General features: G+C 49.5%; 1 protein-coding gene across 4 annotated transcripts in view; it reads left to right on the top strand.

Moving 5' to 3' along the window:
* LOC133348565 (polyamine-transporting ATPase 13A3-like) overlaps positions 1 to 9,924 on the top strand; it is a 91,031-nt gene extending 81,107 nt beyond the window's left edge. For all 4 annotated transcript variants that reach the window (XM_061561450.1, XM_061561452.1, XM_061561451.1 and 1 more), the window contains one exon: positions 3,881 to 9,924. In XM_061561450.1, coding sequence (XP_061417434.1) covers positions 3,881 to 4,072 — 192 coding nt within the window. In that variant the 3' untranslated portion in view covers positions 4,073 to 9,924. The remainder of the gene's footprint in view (positions 1 to 3,880) is intronic.
* Positions 9,925 to 14,213: the final 4,289 nt, after the last annotated feature.

The raw sequence follows: 14,213 nt of genomic DNA, 5'->3' as shown, positions 1-14,213 counted from the left end.
CTCCCCAAAGGTGGCCAGCGACAGGGTGATCAATCCTACGCTTGCGTCCCATTCCCAATTAGTCATAGGAGTTGCCTTGTTGATAGCCAACATCCCATGGGACTATGCATGGCAGGGGCGTCCTCCCTGAGTCAAGCATTGTTGACTGCATACCTCCTGGCCCTCTCACTTTGGGGCCCAGCTGGGGTCTTTCCTCTTCATCCAGAGCCACTGACTGCTGCCTTCTGCCGCCTCTGATACAGCTCTGATTGCCGAACGCTGGCTCTGGCCCTTAATTCCCAGGTCTCTAAGAAGTCTGGTTGTAGATGTTGCCACAAAACCTCTGCAGCCCACCTCCACTGGTCGGACTTCTGTGTTCCAGCCATGATGCCGTGCTTCGGCAGCTAGATCGGCATAGCGCAGATGTTTTCGCTCATAAGCCTCATCTACTGAGTCCTCCCAGGGTACTGTGAGCTCAATGATGAAGAGCTTCTTGAGCGAACGGGACCAGAGCACCATGTCAGGTCTTAGGGTGGTGGTTGCGATCTCCGGAGGAAACACAAGTTGCCGGCCAATGTCAGCTAGCATTTTCCAGTCACGGGCCAAGCGCAGCTGGTCTCGCTCTAATGGTGTTGAGCCGCTCTTTGGTGGTTTAGCCCCTTCGCGGACAAAGGTCGTCCGTAAGGGGTGTGATGCTGCTGGAAACCTGAGTTTGATTCCCCGCTCACGGCCAACGCCAGTGACCATTATCTGAACTGATCTTTGGCCTCTCCCAGCTCGACTCAGCCTCAAATGAGTACCTGGTGCAGTGTGTGAACATTCCCACTGGGAGACAAAGGTGGTCGGGCGTGGTGCTGGCCACCCACCCCCTCGTGTACCGTTCCGGCCTTCATAGGTGCTCGCTAACAGCACTTGACCCTACAGTCTGTTAAGGCTATACGGGGGATCTTTATCTTTATTGGGTGGAGCAATGGCATATGGGTTTGTGCACTTCGCCACAATCCCAGTAAACTTGAGTTCAATACCCGACCATAGCTAAAATCAATGGCAAGTGCTCTTAGAACCGGTCTTGAGACTCCTTGCGGTTGACTCGCCCTTAAATGAGTACCTGGTGCCATGTGTAAACATCCGCATTGTGGGAAACAGGCGGTCAGTTTGGTACTGGCCAACACCCACGCTCTTGTGTGCGGTTCCGGCCTGCAAAGCTGCCCCAACACAGCATGTACGGGTGTTTGTGTGTGTGCACGCATGCTTGTGCATGTGGGTGCATTCTTGTGCATTAACTTAGCAGCTTGCAAAATGCGCCGCACTAAGAAGCACTTTTCCACCCACGCTTTTGTGCACCCTTGCTTTCGTGTGCCTGCCTGCGTGTTTGCACACACACACACACGCGCCTGTGTGCATGCATTCCCCCCCATGCCCCCATGCGTTCCAGCGTGTGTACCTGCATGCGTGCGTATGTTCTGTCCTGCTGGCCATGGCGGTGTATGTGGATATTCTTAGGTTTTTTCGGTAAAGTCACGTAGGTAAAAATAAAATCAAATTAAAACTAATAAAAGTAAAATAAATAAATAAATTGCCTCACTTGATACAGCTATCATGCTGTGACGGTACCACCTGAAGACGGAAGCTTGTGTTGCCTCCGAAACTTCGTGATTTTTTATTTATTTTACTTTTATTAATTTAAATTTTTTACCTACGTGACTTTACCGAAAAAAACCTACGAATATGAATCCTTGCAGTCACGAAAGCTTCAAATCTAGAAGGTGTATGTGGAGACTGTGAGTATGTGGGGTAGTGCTGGATAGTTAGTGGCGGCTAGGTTAGGGAGGGAGGGAGGGAGGGGAGGGAGGGGTGGTGGCACAGTTGGGTCTGGGTTCTCTGTTGCTCTAAATCTCGGCTAAAGCGATTATCAGGAGATGCGCGCTCTCTCGTTCACTCGCTCTCTCGCATTCGGTCGGTGCGTCCGCACAAATCGGCCAGCTGCTGAAATTGCCACTTGGGTACGAATCGACTGTTTCTGTCGGATTGGCGATATATTTACGGAGAGACGCCGAACAGGCGCATTTAATCCGATCCATTGGCAGTTGGGTTTGTGGATCACGTTAGGAGGTTTTCCACGCGTGTGACTTGGCCGTTTTGTCAATCCACTGCTGGGTGAAGGCCCCTCCCCCACGCCGCGCTGGTCAGTGCGGGTGTGTGGAGGCAGGCGAGCGCAGACGGATGCGAGGGTTTTGTATCACAGCAGAGCTAGAGCCGCTCTCGCACTGCCCGCGCCGTAAGCCTGCAAGGTGCTTTAGGATGCTGCGGGGGTGGGGGGTGTGGGGGTCACATGAGCGGTCACCGTGAGCCGATGCTCAGACTGCAGAGTTACGAGGTGACCAGTAGGTGGCAGTACAGCAGCAAGGTTGCGTGCCCGTCTCTGGGGTTTTGATTGATTGTCAGGGGAAGTCCAGGGTTTTGAATTGGATGATTAAATTAACGATGACATTATTTTTTAATATACCTGGTTTGGCCAACTATTTATGTAACTTCACGAATGTTGACAAGTTCCTCTGTTGAAGCTGCAGATGACTGATTGGCCAATCGACTGCCTGTGTGACAGCTGCCAAGGTGCATGTGGCCTTTCTGACTTAGGGGCCGTCCATAAATGACGTCACGCACCTATTGGGGGGGGGTCAGACATTTGTGACGATGTGTGACGAGGGGGTGGGTTTGAGAAATGTGACGTCACATCAAAAAGCGATTTGAAGCATGTTTTATTGTTTTTTTGGGGGGGGGGGGCAGAGCTTTGTGACGTCATATTTGAGGGGGGGGTCTGACTTTTTGTGACGTCGTGTAACGAAGGGGGGGGGGGCGGGGGTTAAAAATCGTCCAAAATCGCGTGACGTCATTTATGGATGGCCCCTTACCGCCTGATGTGGCTATCGCCATATCCCTTTGTGAACATTATGACGAATGCGCCACCTGCCAAGTGACGACATTCTGAATGACTAGTGGACTAACAGCCTCGCTGTCTTGTGTGGTCGCCTGCATGTGCCTTGACCAACACTGTCTGGTTAACACTGACTAACAAACTTAATGGCTGACTGATGACACGGCTGACTGGTTGCATCATTGAACGGCCGCCTGCATGGCTGACTGACGAACCCAAATGGCTGACTGGCTGGTGTGGCTATCGGCACGTTTCTGTGTCAACATTCTGACCCAATTGAATGACTTAACAGGCCGGCTTGCCATCATTGCTACGCACCATGTCAGGAGTGTGGATGACCAGTTAAAACACACGCCCTGCCTGCCTGCCTGCTTGCTTGCCTGCCTTCCCTGCTGACTCCCTTGTGTGTCTATCTGCAATCTCCTCCTGACTGACAGACGGGCAAACTAAGAAACTGCCTTCCCAACGGACCGCCCGCCCAACTAACTCGGACGTGTTTTCCGGTTGTAGCGTGCTACCGCTCCGCATGATGTCCACCGTTTCGCTTCACATTGCTGGGAACTTGTTCGTGCAGAAGCTTGTGTTGAACAACACGCGGGGTACAACCCAAGATATCTTCGAAGAGCTATCCATTGCAACCACGGAAACCCGTGCCGTAGTACAGCTGACTGCCCAACCAGCTGACTGACCAACCGACTGAATGTCTGGCTGACTGATGGACTGATAGATAGACAGATTGTTTGTCCAATGCACCGTCTCCCTGGGCGATTGACTGACTGCATGTCTTGACGGACTGAATAACGGTCTGCCCGTCTGTTTGACAGATCGACTGGATGGACTGCCTTCCCGGCCAGCTGACCAATAGCTGTCTATGTCTGAATGAATGTGACTGAATGGACCGGCCACCCACCGGCGCCCACCCGATCTGACCGCGTGCCTGGGCCGCGTGCGTGGCGCCTTTTGCAGTTGCCGCTGTCCACGCTGTGGGACGCGGGCCTGGGCGTGCGCCTGCAGCGGCTGCTGCGGCCGGGCGGCAGCGCGGCCAAAGCACGCTACAAGCGCCTCGCGCTGGAGCTCATGGAGGACCCCGATTGGCCGCCCGTCAACGTGACGACGCAGGCGCCCGAGGAGGCAGCCGCGCTGCACGCCGTCACGTGACCCCCCCCCACCCCCTGCCATACGCACGCACGCACTGACATGATGCACGCGCTTACGGACAGACCCTTGTGAACAAATGCACACGTGTACGGACACACGCAGACATGCATACGCACGAGAACAGAGACTTGCGCAAAACCTCACACTTACTTCAGACGCACAAGCGTACGTGCACAATTCTAAACATGTACGCGTGCTTAGGTATACACGTAGTGCATGGGCCCCGAGCAGCAGTCAGTACCCCAGCTGAGGTAGCCAGACCTTAGTTGTACCGATTTAATTATTCGGCCAATAGTTAACTGCTCACTTCCGATGTTACTGACCACGTAAATGAATTGGAACTGCAAAAGCTCTGCCACAGCAGGTGGTACCGACGGGTGAATGTTTGGCCTGGTATCGTGGACTAACACACGACTGTGTTTAGTCCTGCACAGACGTACGCAATCATGCATAGACATGCAAGCACAAGATAGGATGCACAAACACACTGGACGCACGTAAATCCACACACGCAAATACAAATACACCAACCCACCCGAAGAGATCGGCGTACAGACACACAGCAGGTCTGATCGCAGGATTCCGTGGCCCCACATTGCACAGCGTTGGTGCCACATCAACTCCATTGGTACAAAGCCATGAACCTCCCATCACCCCGAGCACTTGGATGCACACGCACACGTCCACAATACGCACACTCGCCCACTTGCACAATTCCAGTTGCTTCCCGACATTTTTTTTCTGAATCACTGCGGCTGCATTGGCCTTGGACTCTGGACCTCTGCTCGCCAGCTCCGATCCCGATCTTGATCCCGCTCCCAATTCCGCATGTTTTTATGACTTGAAGCCACCAGCTGCATTGATCCGGACAGTGGAAGGGGATCGATCTTCGGCCCTCCGGATTTGACCAGCTCCTGTTGCCTCGTCCAGAATTTTTTTAATTGTTAGGATCTGAGTTGGATTGACAAAATCCCACAACTTTTTTTAAAAACTTGCATCGTCACGTGTACATTGTTTTAATCAACATACGTGTTCAAAGAAAGGTGGTCTATATAATTGAAAAGAAAGTCATTTAGTACATTGCCGCGTTCAATTGAGCTGACTCGTTCAGAGCAGTGAGACTTCCACTGGTGAGGTCGCGATTGACTTGGCCCCATCGTCATCGTCGTCACCACCATCGCCTTCGTCACCTCCGTGCGCATCGTCGCTCGTCACGCTCATATTCATCATCGGTGTCGTCAGCACCGTCAATACCACCATTCGCTGTCGTGATCTCCGTTACACTTAGTTATCATCCTCACTCGGCATCGTCATCGTTATCATCACTCTGGGGTTGATAGGGAATGAGCACCGCCTGGAGAGGCTGCTCTGTCTTGTGCAGTGAAGCCACTGGCGACTTGTTGGTGTATTTATTTGTGGAATAGACTGGGCTTTGCCAAAGTAACACGGAATTGAATTCTAATACCACTGGCTCAGGACCAGTAACGGAGGTGAGAGCACTGCCTAGCACTCCTCTTTAGAGTTTGACGGTGGAGACCGATGTTAATTTTAGTTTGTCTTTTTTAAATGAAGTGCTGCGCAAGTTTCTTGAATCACGCCGCTCGAATCACGAGCCTGGGAGACGTCTGACAAGGATGCCATCGATTGATTAATCGATGTTCATGCATCTCTTAATGAAACATACCAACGCAAAAAACAAACCACTCTTATCTTGTAACGACATGCCCAGGTGGTGTACGAGCGTGTGTCCCGGGCTGGCCGACACGAGTTAAAAAAAGACGCCTTTACAACGGCCGTCAAGAACGCAACCATCGCACTCGAGTGATCACGCTGCCATGTCACCGCCATGCCTGCAAGTCACTTTAAAGTCATTTTTATCATTGATAAATCTCCGAAATTCGTGTGGGACAACCAGAGGCGCAGGTCACGGATACGTGTCGACAAGACCAGGCGTCTCCTCGTGTTATTGCGTTGCGGTATCCTCCGACTCGTGTTGGTTACGGGGTTCACTTTTACGGGTTTCATGAAAGAAAATCTGAAGCCAAAAACGTGTCCGCGGAACCGCGAATCGCTTTTATCCACGCGGCATTGAATCGGGGGAGGCCAGGGGTACGAATCGGTCGATCGAGTCGGCCACAGTGCGACTACAAGGCGTATTCACGGACTTGTGATTAATGTGGGTGAGCAGAGACTCGATTCGTCGGGAACCTGCGGCTTAATCGCCCCCCCGGGCGTGACTCGTCGGTCGCGTGTTAGTTCCGTGAGCCCGTGGGCAGCGTCTGGACCTCCTGTTGGGTGTGGGGAGCTGTGGGGGGCATGGCTTGACTCAAACCTTAACGCGAGTGGTGACGGGGGTGGCCAGTTCGGTACATCACTGGGAAAACGAGGGCGAGTGCATGCGTGCTGCTGGCCCGACTACAACCACCACCACCACTACTACTATCAGCGTTAGTGCACATCCACCACTGTGTCTCGCATCAATCTGCATCAGCACTGCAAGCAGCACCGTCATCACGATCACCTGATATCACCAACACCACCACCATTTGAATCACCACCACAACTTCCGACACCACCACAACCACAACTACTGACACCACAATCACAACTACCGACACCACCACAACCACAACTACTACCAGCAGCACCACTACAACTACCGACACCACCATAACCACAACTACTACCAGCAGCACCACCACAACTACTGACACCACCACAACCACAACCACTACCAGCAGCACCACCACTTTGCCACCCCTTTGTTGCTACAGTCACAGGAAGATGACGGCAGCCACTTTCAATTGCAGACAAGTTGTCAAATTGGTACACGCTCAGGTTCATCGGAGATACGCTGCAAGGCATTCTGGAAAAACTCACCCCACCTTGCACACACCGCCTATTGGAGAGTATAAGCGTGCGTGAGCAGGCATGGCAGCATGATTGACAGCCGGTAGCCTCAAACACCCTCGAACTGTGGCAACCGACCGTGCAAATCTAATGTCCACAAAGCGATTACGCAGACCGAGGTCACCAGGTTACCGGACCATCCGACGCTTAACACGATGTCTCCAGATTTCAGGATGCCTTGCCAAAAAAAAAAATGTGTTCCAACTGGGGCTGTCCGGCATGACCGTAAACATTTCTGCGGGCGAGTTTTACCTGGGACCCTGAGAGAGACACACCCATAATAGACCTCCAATGCATTTTCGAGGTTTGTACCGCGTGTCCTTTTTTCGCACGACGTCCGAATTAATTCGGTTCCCGTGACGAAACGTCGGACTTCGCGCCCACGCGTCACGAGCCGGGAAACGTTTGTCGGGGGGAGCCGCACAGCGGCACTGTCGCGAAAACGCAAGCGGCAGTCGGAACGACACACGTATCGTTCCTCCTAGGATCGTAATCGGACGAGCCGTGCCGCAGATTAGAAAGCTGGGTAAGCACCTTAACGCGCCACTCGGCGATCCGAAGGACACGGATACTCGTCCTTTAGAGGGCGAGCGCTTACGAGCGCAGCTCAGCTGGGCTCCACTCACCCTGGGGTGGGGGGGGGGTGTGGCTGGCCGATTTGTGAGCGCGTGCGTCTGTGTCTCAGTGTTGCGTAATTTATGAGTAATTTAATGCGAATGTTCTTCTCAAGATTTAACTTTTAAGTTCCCGATCAGTTTTTTTTTTCTTCTTCGTGATACGGATGTCGATCATTTTCAATTGCGTGCCCACGTTTCCAATTTACGGTTTCTATTCATGCGCACCGCTGCAAGCCAAACGTATCCCAATCCCACTTCTACCACCTGGCGAAACAGGGACGACGCGAGGTGCAGACGTGTAGCGATTCGTCGCCCACAATCCGATGAATTGCCACGATTCTAATTCACAATTCAATTGAAGAATCTTTTTATTTTTTATTTTGACCTTCTCATCTCTGCAGTCTCATTGACATCAGTTGGCCTTGACGTAACTGCGTAAACTATTGTACACACAAATAAACGATACCCTTGCAACACGTTCAAATCGGTGCATTAACCAACCATCGGCGTAATAAGTTCAATTGAGGATTCGTCAGGTGCCGTTGAACCACACAACTCTTAAAATAAAACATTAGGAGGCATAGCTTGGAGGGGTGGAACTTTACATCCCCCCCCCCGCCCCGTTAGATCGTCCACGGAGGACAGAGGGAGGGTGTGGAGGAGCGAGGAGGTAATCTCAACAGGGATTAGATTTAGCGCCGTGTGCGGTTGTGGGATTCTGCAGGGTGAAGAGAAGAGTGGATAATAGGGGGAGGGGGCCTGTGCACTGTCGCTCCACACGACTGCCCTTGTCTCCCGCGGGCTACGGGAAGGTGGCCACCACTCCCCGGTTTTTATCACTTATAATAAGCAACCAGCCCCCCCCCCCCCCCCCCCCCCACCAGATTTTGTCTCCAGGTACAGAACCGGAGTTTTACATTGTTCATCTCCACATCGCCAAAAAATTGCTCGGTTCCGATCGAGTGATGTTTCATTTACACTTTCAATACACTGCTCGTTTAGATTACATTGAGTAAATGAATATTATTTGTTATGATTTCAGATTAGATGGATAACACTGGACTGTGCGATTTTTTTTCTTTCTAAAAAGACGCACACAAGGACAAGGCTGTCGATTTAAGTTAAATGAAGACGAGTGGTAAGGTTCGTGGGAGGGTTTGAATTCCTGCGTGGAACCAGAACTCCGTTGACCTGCAACGTTTACCCATGTCCACACGATCAGTTTTTAACTTTACTTTTTTTTTATCACTGTCAGATTATTTAAATTATTACAGTTTAATAGTATTTAAATTCACGTGTTTTTGTGTGCGTGTGTGTAATGAGTGAATGTTTCGCTGATGTCTCAACCGCGAAAAAATATTTTACAAAAACATTCTCAGAATTGGCCCGTGGGAGGTGCTCTTTCCTTTTGTTTTTAATTCATGAATTTTTCACAGCCGATATTTTTGTTGTTGCATCCGCAACCGAATTTTGGTGCAAGTCTGCACTGCGCAGGTCACGCCGATTCAGGCTTGAATAAATAAATAGATCCCCATTTCAAATCTCGCGCTGGATTGTAAAAGCACAAATTGCAAAAACTACTTTATTTATGTACAGTTATACACATACCCTAATTTATGGATTTTTAAAATTATATATAGAAATCAATCACGCTCGATACGTGGTAACAAGATACAGTGCAACTCCCACTTGCATGGAATATCTGTACCTGCATGGGTACCTGCATGGTGAAATAAACAGTCAAGATTGATAACTCGCACGGCAACTGGATCGTCAGCGAATGGAAACTTAAAGACGTAATAATCGCCGTTCGCGACTGACGCAGCTCAAGAATAGCGTTGCCAATAATATCCTAACACCCACTGGCAGAGCCAGTGGGGGTGGGGGGGAGGGTGGGGTGGCACGTGCCCCCCCCAATGATCCGATCGAAATCCCTAATTTCGATCGGATCATTGGGGTTTATTAGTAATAAATAGGCATTTTGCGACCCCCACTGCCACTGTGTAACATATTATTATGTGCCAGGGACTCTATGAGATGATAGGACAATAGTCCGAGTCCATATTTGGCAATAAGTAACGTCAAAGCAGTTATAAGTGACTCAGAATTGTGCGCAGTTGCGTATACAGGACACGACTTCCCTGAAGGCATTCACCTTCAGCGAGCGCGATGCCGATCACAACGCGGTTCGAATTCGACCCTCGATCGATGGCTGCGCCATCGCCGCACATGCGTCGAATAAAAAGCAAGGGACAAGTCTTTACTTACTAACAACTCCTCTATCATAATAATTGGTTCTTTACCCTTCTATCTGGCAACAAAACTGACACCTTTTTGCAAGGAGTCATGTTTGCATAGACCGCAATACCTGCAGTCATAATACAAACAAAAGAACATAACTCTGATAATGTGCACTGTCCTTGAAGTTGATTGGTCCACACCCGAGACAGCTTTCCTTCGAGCCTAGTCTCATATGGGTTGGACCAGATGACGCCAGAAGGCGCACTCACTAGTGCGCCTTTTGGCGTCATCTGGTCCAACCCATATGAGACTAGGCTCGAAGGAAAGCTGTCTCGGGTGTGGACCAATCAACTTCAAGGACAGTGCACATTATCAGAGTTATGTTCTTTTGTTTGTATTATGACTGCAGGTATTGCGGTCTATGCAAACATGACTCCTTGCAAAAAGGTGTCAGTTTTGTTGCCAGATAGAAGGGTAAAGAACCAATTATCATATTTTTACTGGCAAATGAGGTCCCCATAGTGTAGAACTCCTCTATCATTTTTCATTGCTGGAGGGGTTGCCCCCTCTACCTGAAAATCCTGGCTCCGCCATTGGTAACACCTGCAATAACGAGTCCGCATATGCAAGCAGTAAAAATCATTGCTAAGGTTTGCTTTTTTGTTCTTTCCTGGAATGTTGGGGGCACACAACAACAAAAAGATGTATCTTGTTGCCAGTCCAGTCCTTACTGTGGGACGAGCCTTGTTTTGTCGCTTAGAGATGAGCCCCAGATTGTCGTGTCTGCTGTCCCAGTGAGCTGATCGTTCAGATAAGAGCTACAAAGTTAGGATTAAGGTTGACGATTTGGCTATGGTGACTCGATTTCCAGCGCGGTGTTTGGTGTTCGAGAGCAGGGTTGGGTGTCAGTGCCAGTGGGCTGCTCGTGCATGTTAGTGTTGTGGTAACGGTTAGGGCCACTTTTGTGGTTTTGCTGTTAAGTTTGAACGTCGGAGGTTGTCTTTCAGGGTAGTGGCATATTTTCGGATGGAGAGCGAGGTGCTTGCCGTACTTTTGGCGACATTTCTAAGTCCTATTCTGTTGACAAGAACGTTCGAGTCCTATTATGTTGCACAGAGCACTCGCTCAGGACTTGGATGAAGATCTAACGAGACCCTGAAACCGCCGCTCAATTTTTTTGTCAACTTTCCCATCCAAAATTAAGACACGGGGCTCCCCTCGTCATGACCGGCCCAGCCGACTCTCGATCGTGCAAATCTCTATCGAGCACGAGGCAACTTCAACCCCACTCCCAGCCACCTGGTGCAAAAATCTCCTCTCGTAAATCCACATTTGTTCAGGAGATAAAACAACGCTCTTTATATTGCCCTTCCTAGCGCAAGGGTGTGAACGTGTCTCGGTGTTCGTGGAGTCGACTTCGTACGTTATCTGTCCAACAATCGCTTTGAAGTCCGCGGGGAGTTTGTACCGTTGAACCCTTTCCCATTCCGATGACGTATGTGTGTACGTACGTACGTCATCGGCACAAAAACGGAGGTAAAAGGTCAGGCGGGAGGGAGTTTGGCACAGTTTGGCGCCAGCTATCATAGTGCGGTCGTGTGACTAGAGTTCTCTGCGGTGAGTACAATGTCTTTAAAAACAACGGCGCTATGCCTCTCTAAATAAAGTGAACGCTGAACTGCTTGTGCGTTGCGCAATTCAGCGGTGAATGGCACACCTCAGAACGGGAAAGGGGTTAAGTGTTCCTCAGCAATCATTCAAGTGCGGCACTGTTTCCCCTCTAGAAGCGCCACGGTGAACAGGACTGTGACCTGCAGTTTTGTCCCCCTAGCACTGGCCCCTGGTGTTGGTGGATGCCAGGCGCGTCCGTCAGCTGTTCTTAAAGGGCTTGCGAACCCGACGTCATCGGAGGCAGTTCTACAAGCGCCCACAGTTTCCTGTTTTCTAATATTTTTTTTTATGTACATAAAGAGATAATGAGAATTCCGAGCTTTCTTCAATTAAAAGCTTTCAGCTAATTATTTATTTAGGTGGCATATTTATTCGCTTTTGCCGAGATTATTATTTTTAAAAAGTTTCAATCATTTGCATTTACAATGTATATGTTTGTCCACACTCGATGGTTTTAAAGCGTTGTGACCTTTTTGGTCAAAATAAGAATGTGGAAGGAAAATCAAAGTATTTTAGTTGTGCAGCAGCCGACCAATCAGGACTCCATACACCGGCTTACTTTGTCCAATCAGATGTCGGTGTGTAGTCGCCAGCCAGTCAATGAAGTAGCAATCTGTCAATCACTCGTCTGGGGCCGACTTTGCATGTTTTTATTTGATCAAAATCAAATGTCTTTCTTGAAGTAATTTTCAGAATGGGCATGAATTGTGCAACGTAAATGCTTTTTATTTTTCTGGGAGACGTATTTCGGCGAGTGAAATTGGCTCTGTTGTAACCGTACAATCTCCGCCGTTGATTTATTTACCCCCCCCCCCCCCCCGTGTATCGACCGGTTAAAGGGGGGTCCCAATTCCGATCTCCCCGAGGTTATCTTCCGATTGTATCCAACTTCACGTTTGCAGTGATTGAATCGGAACCCCATCGAAAAAGAACCGCCGCTTCCCGAACAAAGTTATCACGGCAGAGGTTTCAAAATGTAAATCTCTGCAGTGAATTAAGCCATTGGCTGTTCAAATTGTCGAGGAAGGAATAAAAAAAAAGTGTTTTTGTAGCAAGTTTGACGTTTTTACCAAATTTCTGGATTGGTCCGCACGGTGGGCTGATTTGCATCTATGGAAATATTCTCTGTAAGATAAAAGCTTAAGATGCGAGAACACAGACGGGCGGAAATGTCGCCAAAAACATCTCGTCAATCCACGCTCGGTCGTCACCTGCGATGGATTCGAGCGGCACACGGGAACACCTCTTTTGAACGCAAAAAAAACCCCGTAAGTCCGGTTCTCACAACTGTCGGCAGTAGTAGAGACACTGTTGCTGTGACCATCGTGCTGTGTTGCCGCCCCGCGTGGCAACTTAAACAGCCCTGTTGCTGCTCAACATCTGTCCTTGAATTTATTCTCTTTGTCCAGGTGTGGGCGACCTACGGCCCATGATTCCGATACATACGGCCTGTGGCCACGTGACACCCGCTTCTTTGAAACAATATTTATCCGCCACTGCAGGCACCTTGGCTGCATTAATCGGGTCCTACGGGGGGGGGGATGATTTTGACCTGCCAAAACTGTTTTTAATTTTAGTGAGGCCCAGTCACTTCTGTGACTTGTAAGTCTTGCAGTGACGGAAGCAAGCGAGGTGTGTGTCAATGTGTGGTTGTCCATCAAAGGGGATTTTAAAGTCCTATTCGCCCATCAGTAAGAAAAAAATTGGTTCTCCACCCTGCCTTGGGTGTCACCGTTAACGGATGTCGTCTCATGTTCTCTGATTGTTTCTTACAGGCCGTGGCCGGCGCGTTCACGGTTTACCTCTACCATTTTTAATGATGAAATATGCAAGCTTTACGCAATTAGCGTTGGTTAAAGTCCTGGCTTTTTTTCTTATTCGTAATCACATTTTAACTGTTTTTGAGTCCCATCATAATGTGGGGTTTGCGCTTCAGGCGAAGAACATTAGACTTTCGGTTAACCGATTCAAGTAAGAGGAACAGTGGCGTAGCTATCGAGTGTGCAGACGGTGCAGCTTGTACACCGGGCCCTACTGACTGGAGAAGGGGGGGGGGACCAAGGCAGTTGGAAAATTCGACAGAACGTCCCCCCCCCCCTTTTTCATTCCTTGGACCAGGTCGCATGCCAACCACACTCTGTCACTGCGTGCAAAGTTGTTACCAGCTTTGTTGGACGAACGATCGCATCTGTCGCAGCATACGTGCTGAGTGTATGTGCCTCCTAAGGCTTGAGTCCATGAACACTCTAGCCAGCAAAATGAATCGCACAAATGCAAGCTGGTTTCGTGGGGATGCATGACAAATGATGAATGAACCAGCGGGGGTTAATCGAGAGTCTACTGTGGGTCCGCTCTGCGGGGTACACCTGGGAAATAAGTTGAGCTGCTCAGTCGGGTTCACACACTCGCATTGCCACATTGATCGGCGCGAATTTTGTCGGTCGACGTTCGTTGCCAACCGTTAGCGATTTTTATTGTTTTTACCATGTTTATACATCGGTAAAATCCCTAAAAGTCTTACAGGCGTATTCTTGGTTCTTTCGGTAAAGTCACGTAGAATGGAAATAATAAAATAATATAAATATAAAACAATAAAAAAAGATTATTTATTATTTATTATTTCCCTTCTACGTGACTTTACCAAAAGAACCAATAATATGAATCCCTGCAGTCACGAAAGCTTTAAATCAAAAGTCTTACAG

Source organism: Lethenteron reissneri, chromosome 27 (assembly GCF_015708825.2).
Source record: "Lethenteron reissneri isolate LAM-NWPU_2019-01 chromosome 27, ASM1570882v1, whole genome shotgun sequence".
Taxonomy (NCBI): Eukaryota; Metazoa; Chordata; class Hyperoartia; order Petromyzontiformes; family Petromyzontidae; genus Lethenteron; species Lethenteron reissneri.
This window is presented reverse-complemented; position numbering and strand designations above follow the sequence as displayed.